The sequence below is a fragment of the Aquarana catesbeiana genome, linkage group LG05 (genome assembly GCF_042186555.1).
Source record: "Aquarana catesbeiana isolate 2022-GZ linkage group LG05, ASM4218655v1, whole genome shotgun sequence".
NCBI lineage: Eukaryota > Metazoa > Chordata > Amphibia > Anura > Ranidae > Aquarana > Aquarana catesbeiana.
In genome coordinates, this window is record NC_133328.1 from 227,159,658 (window position 1) to 227,181,695 (window position 22,038).

The 22,038-nt window shown below is 42.9% G+C and overlaps 1 protein-coding gene across 3 annotated transcripts in view; it reads left to right on the top strand.

The window, feature by feature from the left end:
• Nucleotides 1-22,038, top strand: part of GRB10 (growth factor receptor bound protein 10) — a 329,633-nt gene that overhangs the window by 190,199 nt on the left and 117,396 nt on the right. For all 3 annotated transcript variants that reach the window (XM_073630598.1, XM_073630599.1, XM_073630600.1), the window contains one exon: nt 6,537-6,675. In XM_073630598.1, the coding sequence (XP_073486699.1) occupies nt 6,537-6,675 (139 nt within the window). The remainder of the gene's footprint in view (nt 1-6,536; nt 6,676-22,038) is intronic.

A 22,038-nucleotide genomic window follows, 5' to 3' on the forward strand; every position in this document is an offset into this window, starting at 1 on the left:
ACTATGCTAATCAGCCATTTCTGTGATTTTATGTAAACCGTGCAGAGCTGAGCTGTCAAAAAAAGCCAACAAATGTTTATCCACATTCCTCAGCACTGAGAGATGGCGAAGATGCAAGGTATCATTTAGCTCTTTTTAGATCAAAGGAAACCAGGTCAGTTTAACCACTTAAAGGATATGTAAAGGTTCGTGTTTTAAAAAAAATGTCATACTTGCCACCTCTGTGTAGTTGGTTTTGCACAGTGGCCCTGATCCTCCTCTTCTGGGGTGCCTCAGCGGTGTTCCTCTTCTCTTCCTCGGGGCACGTGTGGTGTGGTGTGTGTGTGTGTGTGTGTGTGCGCGCGCGCTCCCATGTCCTGCTGCTGCGTCCATTGACAGCAGGACTCTGCCCCTGTGTCATTGGATTTGATTGACAGCAGCAATCAATCCAATCAAGACCCGAGACACCGACTGGAGCTGGTGTGTTCGTCCCCGTCGCTGGAAAGACTGGGTTCAGGTAAGTAAAAAGGGGGGGGGGGGGGGGGGGGGGGGGGGCTCTGCATCACAGGAGGTTTTTCACCTGAATGCATTAAGTTGAAAAAATCTCGAGGGTTTACAACCCCTTTTAAAGGCTAAACCTTGTCTGACACTTGTTGCTTACAAGTTAATCAGTATTTTTGCTAGAAAATTACTTGTAGCCCCCAAATCTCTACCCTCTACCTTTTATTTTTTTATAATGTGAAAGCTGTTACACCGCAAAAAGGATCATGAGATTTAGCCTATAATTCTACTTTAAGGCATTTCCAATCAAAAATGTGCTACTATATCATGTAGGAAGGCATGCAAGATAAACGCACGTGTGTTTTTTTTTTTTTTCCCCCGAATAGTTACCTGATTGTATGAGAAACTAGGAAGTACCCTGGGCATCTTGTCAGTAGGAAGTACTAGCTGGTGGCAAAATCATTAGTTTTGAAAAGGAATACGAATGGCTAAAGAATATGGGGTTGGAACTAAATGGGGATGCACCAATATATCAGCTGCTGAAAATTAAATTATCAGCCAAAAAATAGGGTTATCAACGTTTTTGCTGATAGAAAAAAAGTGCAGCTAATGGCATGCTGCACCCTATTGACATTGTTGCAAAAATGCCGCACCCCCCCCCCCCCCCCCCCCCCCACATTGACTTCAGTGCAAAAAATCCAGCTACATTACATTTAAAATGTCTTTTTAAATTGTCCATTTCAGTTTTTGGCCACATGCATTGTGAATTTTCATTTCGGTGAACCACTAGAACTAAACCTTTCAGCCAAGGAAGCTGTCTGCACCTCTGATCTTCAACTGCCATGGAGCTGCATGTGTTATCAGTTAGACACCTTTCACACTGGGGCGGTTTGCAGGCGGTATTGCGCTAAAAATACCGCCTGCAAACCGCCCCTAAACAGCCTCCGCTGTTCAGTGTGAAAGCCCGAGGGCTTTCACACTGAAGCGGTGCGCAGGCAGGACGGTGAATAAAGTCCTGCAAACCGCTTTTTTGGAGCAGTGAAGGAGCGGTGTATTCACCGCTCCTTCACCGCTCCTGCCCATTGAAATCAATGGGACAGCGCGGCAATACCGCGGCTATATAGCCGCGCTGTATGAGGGATTTTAACCCTTTTTTCGGCCGCCAGCGGGGGTTAAAACCGCACCGCTAGCGGCCGAATACCGCTGCAAGAACGACGGTACAGCAGCGCTAAAAATAGCGCTGTTGTACCGCCGACGCCCCCACCGCCCAAGTGTGAAAGGGGCCTTATGATACCAGCCTTTCATGGTTTCTCAGTTTGGTTGAGAGCACAAGCAAACATGACAGTTGGCATTCCCCAGCATGCCAGAAATCTTTTAATTGTTTTGAAAAAAAAAAAAAAATTCAATGAGTTTAGTTCAGTTTTAAAGTAGTTCACCTTTGGAACACCTGATTTTTAGGGTGGAACATGTTCCCAGTGATGCTGCCCCAACCCCATCCTTTCCCCCCCCGCAGCTCTGTGTGTCCGAACAAACTACAATAGGACTCATTGTGCTCAAAGGAGCTGAGGAGTACCTTATTTGCCCATTAGGGGCCCCTGGAAAGAGGTTTTAAAGTGATTTGTAAAGGCTTGTTTAAAAAAAAAAAAAGTTATACTTGCCGCCTCTGTGCAGTTGGTTTTGCACAGAGCAGCCCGAGTCCACCTCTTGGGTTCCCTCTTTGCTGCTCCTAGCCCCTCCCTCCCCTGAGTGCCCCTGAGCCAGCAGCTTGCTACATACAGGGGGCACCCAAGCCGAGTTAGCGCTCAATGTATCCATTCAGACAGAGCCCTGACCTGGCCCCTGGCCCCGTGCCCTCTCCCCTGATTGGCTGACTTTCCAATCAGGGGTGTACTGGGTGGCTGAGGGGATCGTGGATATCGCTGGAGAGAGAAGCTCAGGTAAGCAATGAGGGGGGGCTACTACACACAAGGTTTTTTATCTTAACCCATAGAATGCATTAAGATAAAAAAAACCTTCTGCCTTTACAACTCCTTTTTTAAAGGTGTTATCAGGCAGGGCCCAGATCCACTGGAGAATCCTCCGTTTTCTTGTGGACCAGCTGTGGCCCTGATTGCAAGGTTGATACTTTTTATTATGCAGTTTGCTTCCTGGTTGGCTTGGCACTTATCGCCATAGCCTATAGACATGACTTGGACAGATAAATAAAATACCTCAAATATCTGTGCTGCTCTAAAAAATATAGTTTAAAACGAAGAGTATTTTCAAAGATGGTAAATAAAACAAAAGAATATTTCAAAATGCATGACCCTGCAGAAAAACATGTATAAAACAGTATTCTACAAATGGACACCCTATAAATAAAATCGCACAATTTTCCCAAATGTCATAACCTCTGGTCCCTGAATACTGTATGCCAAAAATGGAAGGAAATCTTACAAAGTACCCTAAACTCACAGGGCCTGGTCATAAAAATAAGACAGATGTTTATGCTGTACGTAAACCTCAACAATAAACTATCATATTCTCACTCCCTTTTGGTCTACTAAATATAGCATTAAGCATTTTATTGTTAAATCTGTTTGGTAAGTGCAAAAAAATGCCTGTTCTCTTGTAAGAAATCTTGCAAAATGCCCAAGCAATTTGCAGTGCATTATTTATACATGTCAGCCAGAAGCAGGAACAAGCCCATATGTTCCATATACAGTATGTGAAGCAGGGCTAAATAAATGAGGTTACAACACTCTACTGCCATTTAAGTATTAGTAGAATTCTACTTTATAAACACTACAAAGGATTTATTGTAAGTAAACCTATTTACAGTGCGAAAACCTAGGTTTGGGGCTGAGGGGGTTGTGATCAGCACAAATATGGGCCCAAACCACTATGCAATTGTAGCCCACCTATCTATTTTTCCAGGCAGAATGTACTGTACAGGAGAAAATCTACAAAAGTTGCCAAAAACACTAGATTATAAACATGCAAAACTGTAATATGCTGACCGCATCAGAATAGGTAATGGTATTTTTTTTTTTCCAAAAAAAATCTAGAATATCCAACCTTCCATCAGGTAGGTTGTCATTTTAGCTGCGTTTCAATGAACAGAGATGGAAATAAATATATCCATCATGTACCGATGGTATCTATGGGATCACTATTCATGTGAAATCTTCTTTAAAGAAGTCCTCATATTTCCAGCAAGTCACATACAGTGATAGGATTCATCCACCCTACTTGTATTGACCATCAATAACTATTTATCTTTGTAATTTGCTTTTATATTGTACAGTGGGATAAAATAAATTGATTCCCTGCTGATTTTATAAGTTTGCCCACTTACAAAGAAATTATCTAATCATAGGTTTAAATAACAGAATATCAACCAAAAATTCAGGAAAAACACATGATACAAATGTTATAAATTGAGTTGCAGTTCAGTGAGTAAAATAAGTATTTGATCCCCTACCAACAATACTGCCTCAACAGACTGGCTACAGTATGTGCTCATTTGGTACACAGATTAGTCCTGTCAATTTTAAGAAGGTGCTCCTATTTGCTGTGTGTAAGACACCTGTCCACAGAATTTTTCATTCAAAACTCCATGGGCAAGATCAAAGATGTCAAAGAACAGGGACAAGATTGTAGACCTGCACATGTTTGGAATGGGCTACAAGACCATAAGCAAGAAGCTTGGTAAGGAGACATCTATTGGAGCAATTATTTGCAAATGGAAGAAATACAAAATAATCATCAATCGTCCTTGGTCTGGAGCTCCATACAAGATTTCACCTCATAGGGTAAGGATGATCATGAAAAGTGAGGTATCAGCCCAGAACTACACAGGAGGAGCTTGTGAATGATCTCTAGGCAGTTGGGACCACAGTCCCCAAATCATTGGTAGTGCCATACGCTGCCATGGATTGAAATCCACAATGTCTGCCTCAAGAAGGCACATGTCCAGACCCACCTGAAGTTTGCTCATGAAAATCCTAAAGAGAAGGATTGGGAGAAAGGACTGTTGGATGAGACCAAAATCAAGTTCTTTGGCATTAACTTGACTTGCCATGTTTGGAGGAAGAGAAATGCTGACTTTGTCCCCAAGAACACCATCCCTACAGTCAAGCACGGAGGTGGAAACATTATGCTTTGGGGCTGTTTCTTTGCTAAAGGAATAGGCTGACTTTGCAGCATTGAGGGGCCAATGGACGGGGCCATGTATTGTAAAACCTTGGATAAGAACTTTCTTCCCTCAGCCAGAACACTAAAGATGGGTCTTCCAGCATGACAAGGACCCAAACCATACTGCTAAGGCAACAAAAGTACATTAACCACTTGCCAACCAGCCGCTGTCATTATTCGGCGGCAGATCAGCACTCCTGCGCGAATCGCCATAGCTGTACAACAGCGCGCTCATTGCACGCTGCGGGAGCAAGCCTGCGAGGCGGGCAGACTGTTTGTCGGCGACCTGCGATCGCCTAGTACAGAGGCAGAACGGGGATCTGCCAGTGTAAACAAGTGGATCCCTGTTCTGCCACATGACAGATCTACTGTACACAGTGATCGGTCATGTCCCTGGCAGCCCACCCCCCCCCCCTACAGTTAGAACCCACCTAGGGAACACATTTAATCCCTTGATCGCTCCCTAGTGTTAACCCCTTCCGTGGCAGTGTCATTTTTACATTGATCAGTGCATTTTTTATTTAGCACTGATCAATGTAATGTCACTGGTCCCCAAAAAGTGTAATTTGGGGTCAGATTTGTCCGCTGCAATGTTGCAGTCCCTCTAAATTTTTTGTCTCAAATTTTTATCATAGGTGTATTTTAACCACTTGCCGACCGCTGATTATACGTCCTTTGAGGACGGGTATCATTGTTATGGCAGCAGCTAGTTGCCATAACCCTGGTATCCTCGTGTCGGCTACAAGATAAGTGGTCTCTGTGGCGGATTTGCCGCGACATCACCTTTATCGGTGGCGGGAGAGGGGGGGCACCGCGCTCCGGTGCCCTCCGCCGCTTACTGGAGCCATGGGCAGAGGCGATCGGATCCTCTCGGTGGCTGTGCATGACGAGTGAGGGGCAGATGGGCCCCCACCCGTCTCCATGACATTGCAGGGCGGAAGCGACGTCAAAACGTCACTTCTGCCCATAGCTCTTAAAGGGCCATTTTTTAAATCCTTTTTTTTAATGACTTTTGTTTTTTATTGCATTTTAGTGTAAATATGAGATCTGAGGTCTTTGACCCCAGATCTCATATTTAAGAGGTCCTGTCATGCTTTTTTCTATTACAAGGGATGTTTACATTCCTTGTAATAGGAATAAAAGTGACGCTTTTTCCGTGTAAAAATAAAAAAGGTAAACCTAAGAATTTTTTTTTAAACTCGTCCCGCCGAGCTCGTGTGCAGAAGTGAATGCATACGTGAGTAGCGCCCGCATATGAAAAGTGTTCAAACCACACATGTGAGGTATCAATGCGATTGGTAGAGCGAGAGCAATAATTCTAGACCTCCTATGTAACTCAAAACATGCAATCTGTAGAATTTTTTTTAAATGTCGCCTATGGAGATTTTTAAGGGTAAAAGTTTGTCACCATTCTATGAGCAGGCGCAATTTTGAAGTGTGACATGTTTGGTATCAATTTACTCGGCGTAACATTATCTTTCACAATATAAAAAAAATTGGGCTAACTTTACTGTTTTTATTTTAATTAAAAAGTGTTTTCTTCCAAAAAAAAGTGCGCTTGTAAGACTGCTGCGCAAATACGGTGTGACAGTCTTGCAACGAGCGGCATTTTATACTCTAGGGTGTTAGAACCCCCAAATATTATACTTTTTTTTTTTTTTTCTAAGTTATTTTCTAGCAAAAAAAACTTTCACTTGTAAACGCATCTAAAAAAAAAAGAGGCCCGGTCCTTAAGTGGTTAAATGATCCAGACCCTTCATTTCTTTGTAAGTGGGCAAACTTGCAAAAGCTGCAGGGAATCAAATTTCCCCACTGTATTTTCAAGCCCATCCTAATTCTCCTATAATGAGGGGCGCTTTTTTTTCTGTTTTTCCATGCAGGCGTCTACAGGAGGAACAACCACGTACATCATCTTTGCCAGCAATTCCAAATCCATTTCCAGAGCTTTGCACACCTGCAGGTTCTCCAGTACTTGCACCAGGATCATTACCTCAAAACCAGCCTGCCAGCAAAAGAAGTGTAAGTATCACCAAAACTGAAGATGCATAGGCTCAGAATAATTTCCTGATATACAACTTTCATATGTAGTGAGTCCCTTGTGGGAAATGTAAAGGTTTTAGATTTGATAGCATTGTTCATGGACTAAATATTCTAGCTCATTTGGAGAACAATTGGAGTTTATTTTAAGTAGGTCTAGCCTCACACTAGAGAATCTATCATGGCATATGAGCAGTATGTAGCAGTTTTCTGTAGAGAGGGAAAGTTGACAACTGTACTTTGTCCAGTTATAGCACATGGGTTAATGCTGGCTCTTGCAGCAGCTTATAATTTCCTTCCTTTCTCTCGTCTGTAACTTTGCTTTTTGGGAATGTCTGTGTAAGCTTCTAAGGCAGTGGTTCTCAACTCCTGTCCTCAGGAACCACTAAGAGGCCAGATTTTAAGTATTACCTTGGAGATGCAGACTAGAATACTGCAATCAATATCACCTGTGATGTATTTCAGTTATTTTGCAAACCTGGCCTGTTAGTGGGTCCTGAGGACAGGAGTTGAGAACCACTGTTCTAAGGCCTCCTCCTGTGTGTAAGTGTGCTGAGCAACTAATTGCTACAGTCATATGGTGGAAAGTGCATGCTGACCCATATACCAAGAAGTCTCTTACCCTGGTAAATGGAGCAGCAGGAGAATAAAGTTGTTAAAGTAAAGCTTGTGTGTGTTAAGGGAAGCCTCTGCCATTTGTACAGCGGGTGGGTTCTGGCTGGGGGGGGGGGGGTGAAGAAAATCTCTGCATCCAATGACAGCGAGCAGGTTAGGGCTGCTGGGCAGGGAAAGCCTCTGCTGCCTATGACAGCGGCCGGCTTCTGGCTGTTTGAAGGCACCCAAGCTGATCCCCTCCGTCTATCCTAGGTGCTTTTGTATGATGACATGTGGGATGGATGCGAGAGGAGGGCTGGCTGAGGTCCGCACTAGAACAGTTGGATCTGCCACAGTAGCTTGCATATCGCCAACAATTTTTGTCATCCTGAGCACCCAGTGGCATGCCCCCCCAGCCATGTGCCCTCCTAAACGTCACCTGCCAGGCCATACCGAGCCCCCTGTATATTGCTCTGCTGACCCCCCTGTCCTCACCACATTCACTGCCCTACTTTTCCCTGCACACTACCCTACCTACTACTTTCACTGGTCAGAGCAGAAAGCCACCGGAATGAAAGTGAATGCCGAGTTTCTGGCTGAAGCCAACTTTTAAAGTGTGTGTTTGGTTTTTTTTTTTTTTTTTCGGTTTTTTTTTTCCTCCTCCATGCTGTCCTTTTCATTGGGGGCTTGCTAGTTGACCTAAAGAGCGCTGCGCCGCACCCCAGGGAACTTTGCTCTCTTCCTTGTTGTCCTGGTAGATTGCCACCTCTCAAAGGTTGCCTACCCCTGTCCTAGACAGCTTCTGGAACCTCTTGAATTTTAATCAACCTGACCAATGGGTTAGTTGGTCCACAAAGGGATACATTTCATCTTTTCTCCAGAGATGAACATCTGCTCCTTGTAGAAACATTTTCTGAATTTATACATTTCTGTATTTGATCCTCTTCTGATGGTATCGCTACACAGTCCAATCTTTGACCAATCCGTTGTTGGAACTAAAGTACAAATGTATAGTTTGCAAAGAGTCTAGTATGCTCTCTGCCACAAATAAGGTTGTGAGAATGTTGTCAATCAGAATGCAGCAGTACATGGCAAATGTATGAATACACTGGAGAACCTCTGGGGGAATCTAGAATTGAAAAGGACCTGGGTGTCCTAGTAGATAGGCTCAGCAATGGCATGCAATACCAAGCTACTGCTAATAAAGCCAACAGAATATTGGCATGCATTAAAAAGGGATCAACTCCAGAGATAAAACAATAATTTCTTTATCGTACATCGTGGGACACAGAGCCTGAGTAATAACTTAATGGGTTATGGGCCACCGTCAAGTGTTGACACTAGTATACTCCATACAGGAAGTTCACTCCCCTATAACCCCTCCTTCCAGGAGTACCTCAGTTTTTTTTTTTTCGCCAGTGTCTAAGGTGTTGGTCATGAGTGAAGATGTGCTGAGGAGCTCCAGGAGGGATCCATGCAGGATTTAAATTCCTTCATTGTCCGGATCCATCCAAGCCACTGAGGCCACAGGATGGTACCCAGGCCTCGCATAGAAGAATGAGGATTTGCCTGTAAGCCTCTTTTTTTTTTTTTTTTTTTTTTTTTTGAGGCCTGGACCCCAGGAACCAGGACTCTTTTGGTCATGCTACATTACCTAAAGTTGCTCCTGGGGGGTGCTATACAGGTCCAAAGGAGTGGAACCCCTATAATAGGGACCTGGTCTTTGAAGGTTTACTAACGCTGCCTGCCGTGATGGGTGAAGTTTGGATATGTTTGTTTCAGCAGTATCCTGCAGCCAGTAAAAGGTAAGGGAAGAGGCTTAGGAACTGCAAAGTCCACCTATGCCTTTTTTTTTTTTTTTTTTCCCAAATGAAAACATTGTAATGCCTTAAAGTCTCCTCTAGAGGGAGTAAAGATACGCATACCTTGTTACGTTGCTCCTCAGCAGCTCTGTGTCCAGCTACAATGGCGTATGTGTCCCAGTAGCAGGAGGGGGTTCGTAATTGAACAAGATGTCCCCCCCCCCCAATTGGGGAAACCAAGGGGCTGGGTGTACAGCATTTTTTATTATGTAAAGCTGTACTACATCCTACATTTGGGTAGTGTTGCATGTCTGAGTAATTGGAAAAATGTGACAGCGCTAAACTGATTCACTTATGACGCTCTTATGAAAGTCTCTATCAGAGCAGCTGATACAGGAGCACTGGGGCACGTAAGGGGCGTATACAGGCATTTCCAGTACAGGAAATACAATTGTTGTTCAGCATCAAAAACTGATCTGTATGGTAGCATTTGTTGCTAGACTATTGCTCAGCAAATAGTATTTGTCTTAAAGTGCCTCTGCTTTTGGGCTTATTATGACTTTCAGAGCTACCACAAAGGTGCCAAAATTTCCACCCCCAGGCGCTGGGAACTCCAGTCATGCCTCCATACTGTCATCCTCTCCGGAGATACCAGATATGGCAAGCCAGGGTGAGTCACTGGAACCTATTGGTGGTGCAACTGCTTCTCACACTTCAGCCCTTGTATACGTGACTGAAGATGCCTTTTCCTCTGACCTGCAGGGCTTAGAAGGAAGATTAGCAGCTTTAATAGCATCCTCCATCCAAGTGGATAGGAAGTGTGCTAGATCCCCTTCCCCCACCTCAAACCCTTTACCAAGGGAACAGTGAGCACATGAGGTATCACCCTCAGGCGATCATGTGGAAAAACAAGCCGTTTCCTCTGCAGAGGGATAATCTACAGTTGATGAACCTTTTACAACCTCGCAATCAGAAATTGATGGTACAAACTTACGGAGATGGTTCGTTTCACTTTCATGCTACCCCCTAACAGTCAGCTGAAAGTTTGGTCTCTTCCTTGGGTTCTTTAAAACCTTTACAGCCTTGTCATGCATTTCCGATACAGGCATTACTAGAAAAGCTTATTTATGCTGAATGGCATCACCCGAATAAGCATTTTCTCCCTCCAAAGATTCTCAGTTCTCTATCCCATGGAGAAATTTGCAAAATAAAAATGAAAGGAACCAGCAGTTGACGCTGCGATTTCCAGTGTGAATAAAAACTTAACTTGTCCAGTAGACAATGCACAAATGCTTAAAGATCCAACAGATTAAAAAGTTGGAGTTTGTTAAAATCCTTTTTTTTCCTTGGCAGGGGCCGTTACTCAGCCTGCAGTCCCTGCAATAGGCATCTGTCAGTCCCTAAAGGACCAGTGCAAAGAGGCCCTTAGGGAGGTCCCTGCACGACAGGCCCGTGAATTGGCCGAACTACCAAAGGCGCTATGTTCTGCCATAGACGCCATGAAAGACTCTATTCTCTAAGCGTCCTACCTTGTGCTAATACACATGCGTAGGACCCTGTGGTTAAAAAATTGGTCAGCGGAAGCACCTTGCAAAAAAGCTTCTTACTAGTTTCCCTTTTCATGGGGAGCGATATTTGGGAATGATTTGAATAAATCCAAACTATTTCTAGTGGGAAGAGTACACTTTTGCCAGTCTCCTGCGCCAGGGGCATCCGCCTTTTTAGGCAGTGGAGCGACGGCCTCCGCCATCAGACTCTAGAGGAAAATCTCAGGGTTAGACCCAGGCACAAAAGAAGACCTGGGGGCTGGAAATCTGCAAAGCAGAATACTAAAGCCTCATCATGAAGAGGTGCGCCCCCCCCTCCCCCACCCCTCACCAGAGTGGCGGGAAGACTTCTGAAATTTTCAGAAGTCTGGCATAAGGAGATTCAGGACAGATGGGTCATCTCCATGGTGTCTCTAGGATACAAACTAGAATTTTGGGAGTTTCCACTGTCTCGTTTTCTGAGATCAAACGTTCCCAAAGATCCAGGGAAAAGGCAATCTGTTTCAAGCATTAGACCGATTATTGGCTCAGGGGGTGATCATACAGATCCCCACAAAAGATCAAGGTTTGGGTTTTTATTTAAACGTGTACCAAAACCAAATGGGCGTGTCAGACCCATTTTAGATCTAAGGAATCTCAATCCATTCCTGAAAATCTGCTCCTTTCGCATGGAGTCAATCAGGTCAGTAGTTTCTAGCCTACAGGGAAGAGAACTTCTGGCATCTAGGGACATGCAGATATGCATCCCTGATGTCCCTATGTTTCCTGCTCACCAAAGATTTCTGCAATTCAAAGTAGAACAGCAGCATTTTCGGTTTGTAGCCTTGCCCTTCAGGCTAGCTACAGCACCTCGGGTGTTCACAAAAGTGCTGGCCCCACCTCTAACCAGGCTAAGGGCACAGGGCATAACAGTCTTGGCAACAACCAGTTACCTGGAAAGTCTAGGTTGGATTCTCAACCTAGAGAAGTCCGCCTTAAAACCGCTAAGAAAGCTGGAGTATTTAGGCCTGATCATAGACACAGCCTAGAAAAGGGTGTTCTTGCCTCCGGCAAAGATCAGCTCCATACGAGAGCTTGTGCGGATGGTCAGGTCGAAAAGAAATCCCTCAATTCGCCTTTGCATGAGGTTGTTAGGAAAGATAACTTCATTTGATGCAGTTCCCTATGCCCAGTTCCATTCGAGACTGTTGCAAAACAGTATCATGTCTGCTTGGAACAGAACGATCCAATCTTTGGACTTGCCAATGCAGCTGTCCCCGAGAGTGTCCCAAAGCCTCAGTTGGTGGTTACTAACCCAGAATCTGCTGAAAGGAAAATCCTTCAGACCAATTATCTGAAAAGTAAGAACGACAGATGCCAGCCTTTCAGACTGGGGAGCAGTACTAAGACTGTCCAAGGACAGTGGTCAAGAACCAAAAGAGCCTTGCTCATCAACATCCTAGAGATTCGGGCAGTGCATCTGGCTCTGGAAACCTGGACCTCCAGGTTAAAGAATTGTCCTGTCAGGATCCAATCTGACAATGCCACGACTGTGGCTTATATCACCAAGGGGGGGACACACGAGTCTCTCAGCTCAGGGAGGTGAACCATATTCTAACTTGGGCAGAATAGAATGTCCCATGCCTATTGGCAGTTTTCATTCCGGGAGTAGAGAATTGGCAGGCAGACTTAAGCCACCAGCAGTTATTCCCGAGGGAATGGTCTCTTCACCCTAACGTTTTTCGGGCTGTTTGCCAAAGATGGGTGACTCCAAACGTAGATTTTCCAGCGTCCAGATTCAACATGAAGTTAGTCAACTTTGTGTCCAGGACAAGGGATCCACTCCCATATGGAACAGATGCGCTGGTAACCCCGTGGGATCAGTTCTCGCTGATCTATGCATTCCCCCTATTCAGTTGCCGCCACAACTTCTTTGCAGGGTCAAGCTGGAAAGAAAGCTGGTAATTCTGGTAGCACCAGCATGGTCCAGAAGGTCATGGTATGCAGAAATTGTAAAGATGGCAGTGGAGGGTCCATGGCCCCTCCCATTAAGGCCAGACCTGATCCCACAGGGGCCGATATTCCATCCTACTTTACGAACACTGAATTTAACAGCCTGGCTATTGAAACCCACATTCTGAAGAAATGTGGGCTTTCCAGGTCGGTTATCTCTACTTTAAATAATGCAAGGAAACCATCTTCCAGAACTATATATTAGAGTTCAGAAGGCTTATGTTTCCTGGTGTGAATCCAAGGGTTGGCACCCTCTGAGATATATCATAGGCAGAATTCTTGCCTTTCTACAATTATGCCCTGTACACACAATAGGATTTTCCGACGACAAAATGCATGGGATTTTTTCTGACCTCAAACTAGTCTTGCATACACACGGTCACACAAAGTTGGTTGGAAATTCCAAACGTCAAGAACGGGGTGATCTACAACACGTACGACGAGCCGAGAAGAGGAATTCAATAGCCAGTGCTGCTCTTCTGCTTGATTCCGAGCATGCGTGGCACTTTGTGCGTCGGAATTGCCGACAACTGATTTTGTTGTCGGAAAATTTGAGAACCAGATCTCAAATTTTGTGACGGAAATTCCTATGGAAAATGTGTGATGGAGCCTACACACGGTCGGAATTTCCGACAAGGTCCTATCACACATTTTCCATCAGATCCTATCGTGTGTACAGGGCATTAGGCGTAGAGATGAAGTTGGCCCTGAGTACTATTAAGGGCCAAGTCTCAGCCTTATTGATTTCTATCTCGAAGACTGCTTGCTACGCGCTCTTTAGTCCGGGGTTTTATGCATGGGGTGATGCGGTTAAATCCTCCAGTTAAATCACCCTTGAGCCCTTGGGACTTAAATTTAGTTTTGTCAGTCAAATCGAAACCAAATCTGTCATCTTCCTCCTCAGTTGGCACAGTTTTCTGATTACACTTCCCAAAAGGTACTATTTTTTAAAGTAGAACAAAAAGGCACTATCTATTTTTGGATAGAGTAAGAGGGCTATAACCCATGTCGTTTTTTTTTTTTTGCCATGTGTGTCCCATTGTGGAGATTTCTCCTCACTTCCGGTCCCATAAGCAAAATAGGGAGAGGAAACCCTCGGCTTACCTGTAAAATCCTTTTCTTGGAGTACATCATGGGACACCGAGCCTAAGTAATTAATGGGTTATGGGCCACAATCAGGTGTTGACACTGGTATACCCAATACAGAAAGTTCACTCCCCTATATAACCCCCTCCTCCTTCCAGGAGTACCTCAGTTTTTGTAGCCAAGCAATATACTTTACTTTTTTTCTTTTGTTGATGAAGGGTCTACCTGGTTCTCCCATACAGTACACCCCTGCCATTGCCATTATGCCCACCCTCCACACCTTGTGACCGTATCCCCCGTTAATAGACTGTGGCACTGGCTGACCATTCAGGTTTGCACAAACTGCCATGTGATTTTATCGGCAGCAGCTGTGTAATGTTTGTTTTTGCCTTGAGTTTGACTTTAAGCTTAGTGTAACAAGATTGAAATCTGCTAAACCTGCCTTGGTGTTTTTAAATTGAAACTTGTGTCCTTCTTCTTCCTTTTTTTTTTTTTTTTTTTACTATCATAAGATTACACAGACCTGTTATAAACTTTCACTTTTGAGATTTTATTTAGCTCTGGGGCACATTTTATTCAGGCCTTTACTTGCTAATGAGCAGTGACAGGTTTTGGAACAATTGGCAAGAAGTGCACCTCTGACTTTCATCCTGCCAGTTCTACCCACATGGAGATCCAATCTGGGTGGCTGTGTTGACCTAGATTTTTCCTGGAAAGCCCTCTAGTGCCATCATTCTATCCCTCAGCAATGCAAAGCTGTGCAGTGGCTCACTGGAGCTTTAACAGACAATACGGATGCTGAGGTCTTTCTTGAGATCTTGGTGCATAGAACTGTATAGTTCAGCGTTTATCATAAACCTTTCCAACATGCATAATCTTGTAGAAAGAAACTTATTACAACTGTTTTTTTTATTATTTTTCCCTTCCAATCATAAGTATCCAAGCAACATTGCATTTATATTGATTTAGGTTAATATGGGGACCTGTTAATGTGGAAAATTATTATTAATCAGGATTTATATAGAGCCAACAGTTTGAGCAGTGCTTTACAACATGAGGGCAGACAGGACAGTTACATTAAAATTCAATACGGAAGGAATCAGAGGGCCCTGCTTGTTGGAGCTTACAATCTAAAAGGTAGGGTCAAGTAATACAAAAGGTAATAACTGGAGGATGTGCTGATGGAGAAAAGAGTAGTTAGGTGGAGGCAGGATAGAATTCTCTGAAGAGAAATTTTCAGGGATCCCCTCAGCCATCCAGGACACTCCTCCTGATTGGCTGCGACAGAGCAGCGGTGCCATTGGCTCCTGTGGCTGTCAGTCAGCCAATCAGGGGAGAGAGGGGTTGTGCGTGTCTGAATGGATACACAGAGCTCTGACTCGGCTTGGGTGCCTCCTGTAGCAAGCTGCTGGCTTAGGGGCACTCAAAGGAGGGAGGGGCTAGGACCAGCAAAGGGGGACCCGAGAAGCGGAGGATCCTGGCTGCTCTGTGCAAAACCAAACTGCACAGAGGCGATAAGTATAAAATGTTTTTTACTTTTACAGTCACTTTAAGCCAGACAGATGAATGAAAATGGCTTTAAAACTTTTGGTGGATCTTTCACGCTTTTGTGAGATAACTGGAGGGATTGCTAAAGTGTTTTGACCATTACTGTATAGATAGTGGTTTGTGACTGACCTTACTGAGGAAGGGAATCCTATTTATCTTGCGAGCAATATTTTTGTTAGCGTTCACTTGTGGTTATTGGTTTAAAGGGGCACAAACATTTTCTTGTTGTGAGTGCTGTTTACACCCACTTGGTGAAGGGGTGTATATATTTGATAAGTAGAGATGGTGGCATAAACTGGATTGGCCTTTATTTTTGCGTATAACCTTTTTAGGGGATTTTGGGTTTATGCAAGCATACTACACTATTGCATCTTTTCTCTATACCATTCCTAAGCCAACTGTATTGACTGCATGAGTTTTTGGAGTAGAAAGGTGATAGTCGAACATTGGGAAGATTTTATTCTTGATGAGCTAACTATAACAGTTTGGTTTGCACAATAGTTTGTTTTACAAGTTATACACGCTACACAATTGAGATTTTTTTTTTTTTTTCTGATAACTTGTCTCTAAACAAAGTAGTAAACTGAGCCTGTTGATCAGGAAGTGGATCCATTGAGTGAAAAAATACAATGACTCTGGCCTGCTTCAAAAAACCCACTTGGAAAAGTGTCCTTTGACTTGCCTATTCATAAGGGATCAATATTTTCTAGTGAGCTGCCACCCATTTAACTCACAAGGATCTTGGTGGAGGAGTTGTGATTGGAGGAAAAGGATAAATTTACTTGAAAGGATGTAGTTTTCGTTTAAGACTTTATTCATACTTCATGTTGTTTGTTATTTAACGATTATCCTTTCACCTTATTTGTATTATATATACACACTGTTATGCAGTTACTGAGTAGCTCGGGGACAAAATTGCTCATTAGATTGTAGGGCACTAAGGGAGTGATAGAATTTTACCAGCACCTGCACCAGGGGATTAAGGTATTTTCTTATGTAGACAGCACATGGTTATAGTGCAATTTGAGTGCACGTTAGTTGCAATCATATGCACACTGCTAATCCCGTAGTCTCTAGTACATCTAATGAGTCGGGGGGGGGGGGGGGGCAGCTAATTACAGAGCAACTGAGTCTAACATCAATAGTTTGTAAACTGGGGGGGGGGGGGGGGGGGGTCAATTTGCTGATAAAAATAGTGTGATTAGTAGTAACCAGCATGGATTTATGAAAGATTGTTCTTGCCAGACCAACCTATTAACATTCTGAGGAAGTGAGCTGTAATCTGACTAAAGGAAGGCCTATGGATGTAGTGTGTCTAGACTTTGTCAAATCATTTAACACAGTATCCCATAAACGCTTAATCCACAAATTGAGGTCTAATGATGTTGATGAAAGTATATGCACCTAGATGCACCAATTTTTAGAAAAATTGAATTTAGGGCAGAAATTGGTGTGTTGCACAGGAGGATCACACCAGTTTTCCCTTCCCAATCGAAAGGTCCATCTCTTGAAGCTTAATATCAAGTCACCTGTAGGGACTATCATTGTTTGAAAAGTCACATGGAACTAAGCCCAGTCTATCCTCCCACTAAATTTTTAGCTTTGAGAATCTTGTAGATGATTCAGGAAATCATAAACAAGCTGATGAAGGGGGTAGTTTAGTAATTCAGAACAAGATTATCTGACCCCAACATTATATCATGTTGAGGGAAGATGCACTTCCTGTTTTCCAGCAATCCCTCAAATGAAAGGTGTAAGCGGCTGGTAGAGATGGATTGCTCAGCAAAAAGGAAAAACTATTTTGGTCTCCTAATGCAGCACCCCCGTATTTCTACCACTTACCAAAGATACAAAAGTCTATAGTGAACTGTAACAAAAAACTGGATTATGTTGAACAAAGTAAGCTTCACATGAATAAATTCAGAGAGAAGGGTTATCCTGAGAACTTGATAGAGGGAGCCTTTAAAAGTATAGCAGACCATCCACCTCCCTCTTGTGTGAATCCTCCTGTCTTTTGACACAAAATTAAGGTTTATTACAAGTTTCAATAGTGACGGTAAAGCCATTTGGCCATATTAAGAAATATTGGCACATGTTAAAATCTGACCCAAGATTGGCCTCCATTTACCATTGGTCTCATTACATTTAGTAGGGTGCGTACACTAAAAAAACCACATTGCACCAAGTAAATTCGAGCAACCTGGTAGGTCAAAGAGCACTAATATTAGATCATTCTTTGATAAGAGTTGGTATTTTTTAATGCAAAAAATGTGGCTGCTTGACATACAAGTTCGTTCAACATGGGTAGACCACGTTCAAGGATAAATCTGGAAGAGTATATAATATCAGGCAATTCATCACGTGCTATACCCACTTTATCGTGCGCCACCCATAAAAGTTACAAGAACAATGATGCAACACAGGCGAACACTGTCTCTTTAAGCTTTTTTTTTTTTTTTTTTTTTTTTTTTGAATAGGAGTTAGTTGTCACAATGGGTTAAATTTTTAGTGGGTGGGTCAGGAGTTTATCCAATTCCTGTCTCCTATAGAATTTCCCAAATCAAGGTTCCTATCGCATGACCTGACAAAGGGACAAAGGGGTGTGCACTGAAACAAGTAGTCAAGACAACTAGCTGTTCTTTTGGCCCATCTATAGTTGGGTCCATTATATATTTGTACAGAGGCGCAATTTTCATACTTTTGGCTCTGCATGCCACCAGAATGAAATTAAAACAACCATCCAAATTAATTTTGAAGTACAGGCTTTCAGCTGGGTTGAACATAAATATAAAGTACAAACTTTAGGATCTGCAACCATTTTTACAGTCCCCTCATTTTCAGGGGCTCAAATGTAATTGGACAAATTAACATTTTTATTTATGATTATGCATTTTTAATATATTCTTGAGAATCCTTTACTGGCAATGACGGCCTGAAGTCTGGAACCTGTGGACGTTACCAAAGACTAGGTTTCCTCCTTTCTGATTCTTTGCCGGGCTTTAACTGCAGCTGTCTTAAGTTGTTTGTGGGTTTTTCTGCCTTTAGTTTTGCCTTCTGCAAGGGAAATGCATGCTCAATTGGGTTGAGATCAGGTGATTGACTCGTTGCAGAATATTCCACTTTTCCTTCAAAAGCTCCTGGGTTGCTTTTGCAGTGTGTTTTTGAATCCTTGTCCATCTGTACTGTGAAGCGCCTTGCCAATCAACTTTACTGCATTGGGCTGACAGTATATCTCTAAACACTGCAGAATTCATCCGGCTGCTTCTGTCTTTTGTCGCATCAAACGCCCAGTTCCACTGGAAGCCATGCATGCCCATGCCATCACACTGCCTCCACCATGTTTTACACATGTGTGCTTTGGATCCTGAGCTGTTCCAAGCCTTCTCCACACTTCTTCCTTTTTTTTTTTTTTTTCCTTCCTGTCATTCTGGTACAGGTTAATCTTTGTTTCATACGTCCAACGAATGCTTTTCCAGAACTGGTCTGGCATTTTTAGATTTTTTTTTTTTTGGCATAGTCTAATGTGACTTTTCTATTCAGGCTTATGAATGTAGACTTTTACGATGACATGCCCACCTCCTGGAGAGTGTCCTTCACTTGTCTGGATGTTGTGAATGGGTTTTTCTTTACCATGGAGAGGATCCTGTAATCATCCACCACTGTTGAAAATATATATAAAGGGCAAAAATAGATCAAATACCAAATAATAATGTACAGTATTATCCTAATTGCATAATAAACCATCAAATGTCCATAATAAACAGATGTGATCAAATCTTGTGTATGCTCCAACACCGTGAATTATAAAGCACAAATGTGCTTCAAGAATCTTGCTTTTATAAAAGTGCTTCCCCCGAAGTGATAAAATGCGCTCACCAGATAGCCTCGGCCACAGAATGACCACAAAGCGTGACTTTTTTTTAGAGAAATCCTCGGTTCAATGGTATATCTCCAAGTATATCATTTCAATCAGTCATGTGTAGGGGTAGCTGAATCTCAATTCAATATGCATGTTTTAAACGTAGGTATCTTCACCTTATGTATTCTCCACTGCATATAACCAACTTGCATCAAGTATGTCTGTCTGTGAAATGGCTCAACCACAAAGACCCACAGAAGGCAGGATATAGTGTGATACCGCTAATTTTATTTATTGCTTAAAAATAGCACTTATAGTCCAACATAAGATCACAAACAATCTGCTTGAGGGGAAGCAGAAGCCTGCCGGACGCTGCTATATGACTGGCATGCATTTCACGCTAGAGCATGCGGCGTCAGGGAGTGCCCCACTGATGTGTGCTCTAGCATGAAGTGCACAGAAGCGAGGCCTGACACTCGTAACATTAGGAGCCCTTTACTTCCGCCTGGAAAGCTGAGACGCATCACACACACCGCCAGTCATATAGCGGCGTCCGGCTGGCTTCTGCTTCCCTTCGAGCGGATTATTTGTGATCCTATGTTGGACTATAGGTGCTATTTTTGAGCAATAAAAAAAATTAGCAGTTTCACACTATCCTGCCACCTGTGGCTCTTTGTGGGGGAGCTATTTCAGACATGCTTGATGTAAGTTGGTTATATGCAGTGAAGATGCCTACGTTTTAAAACCTGCATATTGGATTGGGATTCCGCTTCCCATACACATGATTGTTTGATTGGAATGATATGCTTGAAGGAGATATACCACTGAATCGAGGATTTCGCTCGATTATAATTTTTTTTTTCATCACGTATTAGTTTTCACTAATTTTAGGTGCAGCATTGGTATATAAATATTATAATTTTGTCTGATTCTCACTGTGGTACCGACAACCCAACACCTTCCCTTTTCATCCACCACTTTTGTCTTACGTGGACGTCCAGGCCTTATGTTGCAGAACTCGTAAGTGTTATTTCCTCAGAATGTACCAAACAGTTAATTTGGCCACTCCTAATGTTGCTGCTATCTCTGGGTTTGTTTTTGAAGCCTTCCAATTGGCCTGTTTCACTTGCATGGACAGCTCCTTTGAACGCATTATTGTAGGTTCACAGCAATAGATTCCAAATGCAAATACCACACTTGGAATCAAATCCAGACCTTTTACCTGCTTTAAGAAATAACAAAGGAGTAGTGACCACACCTGGCCATGAAACTGCTTTTGATTCAATTGTCCAATTCCTTTGGTCCCTTGAAAAAGGGCATGACTCATCTTAAGAGCTGTAATTCCTTAACCCTTCCTCCAATTTGGATGTACGTACCCTCATATTAAACCTGAGTGTGCACGTTCAGACCATATCCACTATATAACTATAGCTTGAATAGGTTTTGGAAAATACCAGGAAAAATCTAAAATTGTGCCTGTCCAAATATATCTGGACCGAACTGTAATTGTGATTGCTGCCAGACCATCCAGCAATTTGTCCTTCCAGCGGCTTTGCCTTGGGGTTTCTGCCAGTTTGAAGTCACATCTGGGTCAATACCCACGCCACTCCCGACCCACAGTACACTGCAGTCTGAGCCTTGGCAGACACTGGAATTTCCTCTGTTTGTCGGCAGTCAGGTGACGTCCAGGATTAATTCCCCACACCATGGGACCGGGTCTGGATACACCCCTGACTCTGCTGTATGAAGGTATGTGGTTGCTTTGTTCCGATTTGGCAAGCTGACAGTACTACTTTAACCTTCTATTTGCAATATATTGACTGTACCATTTGGCTAAATTTTTTTTCCTTTTTTTTTTTTTTTTTTTTTCTGCTATGCATGGCATTCTAGTGACCTTGGAGATAAGTGGTGCTCCTGAATGACTATTTGCGTATTCCTCATACACGTTCATATGAGTAGTGAGCTGCCTGGATCTTCTCATAAACCATCATTCCATGTGTGCCCTTAGTGCCCCTGCCCTGTGTTTGCTTTATGTATCTGGATAGAAAACTGGTTACAGGGGCAGGTCTGGAGAGTGGTGATAAATGCACATCTTCAGAATGGTCTGGAGTTCTAAGCGTTAGCATTTTGCGTTATAAGCATCTTGAGCTTTAGTGTCTAGGAGCAGAAAAACTAGGTAGGATTTATTTTTTTTTGGAGTGTTTTCCAGCAGAAAAAAAGCTAAATGCTCTGAACTGTTTCTAAATGCTCCTAACAGTTTTTTGGGATTTTTTAGTGTTTTATTAGCCTTTTTGCAGTAAAAGAGAGAAAAAAAAAAAAAAAAAAAGCTAATACTTCTAAAAGATTCTAAATGCTACTAGCATTTTTTTATCCTGCATTTTTTGGTAGTGTCCATTGAGCCAAATAGTTCAATCTCAGTGTTGATGCTAAGCTAGGCAGGATAATAACTTCACAACAGGATATAGCAACTTTATTTTAGTGAGGTCTTCCTGTAGAGGGGTGGGTAAAAACATGGCAAATGAGGTTCAGTGTGAAGCAATGCACTTGGGGGTTAAAAATAGGAATGGCAGCTACACGCTAGGTGAAGAACCTCTGGGAGAATTTGACGATGGAAAAAGATATGGGGTTCCTAGTTGATTAAACTTGGCAGTAACATGTATTAAAAATGGATTTACGCAAGGGGTAAAACTAATTCTACCACTTTATAAAACACTAGTTTGGCCACATCTTGTTTGTCGTTCTGGTGACCAGTTCTCAGGAGGGATGTGCTGGAACTAGAGTCCAGAGAAGGGCAACAAAACTAGGACTGGAAGATCTCCGTGCATCTGGAAAGTATTCACAGCGCTTAACTTTTTTCCCATTTTGCAATAAGGCTATAACAAAATGTGTTACATTCATTCTTTTCCTCAAAATTCTA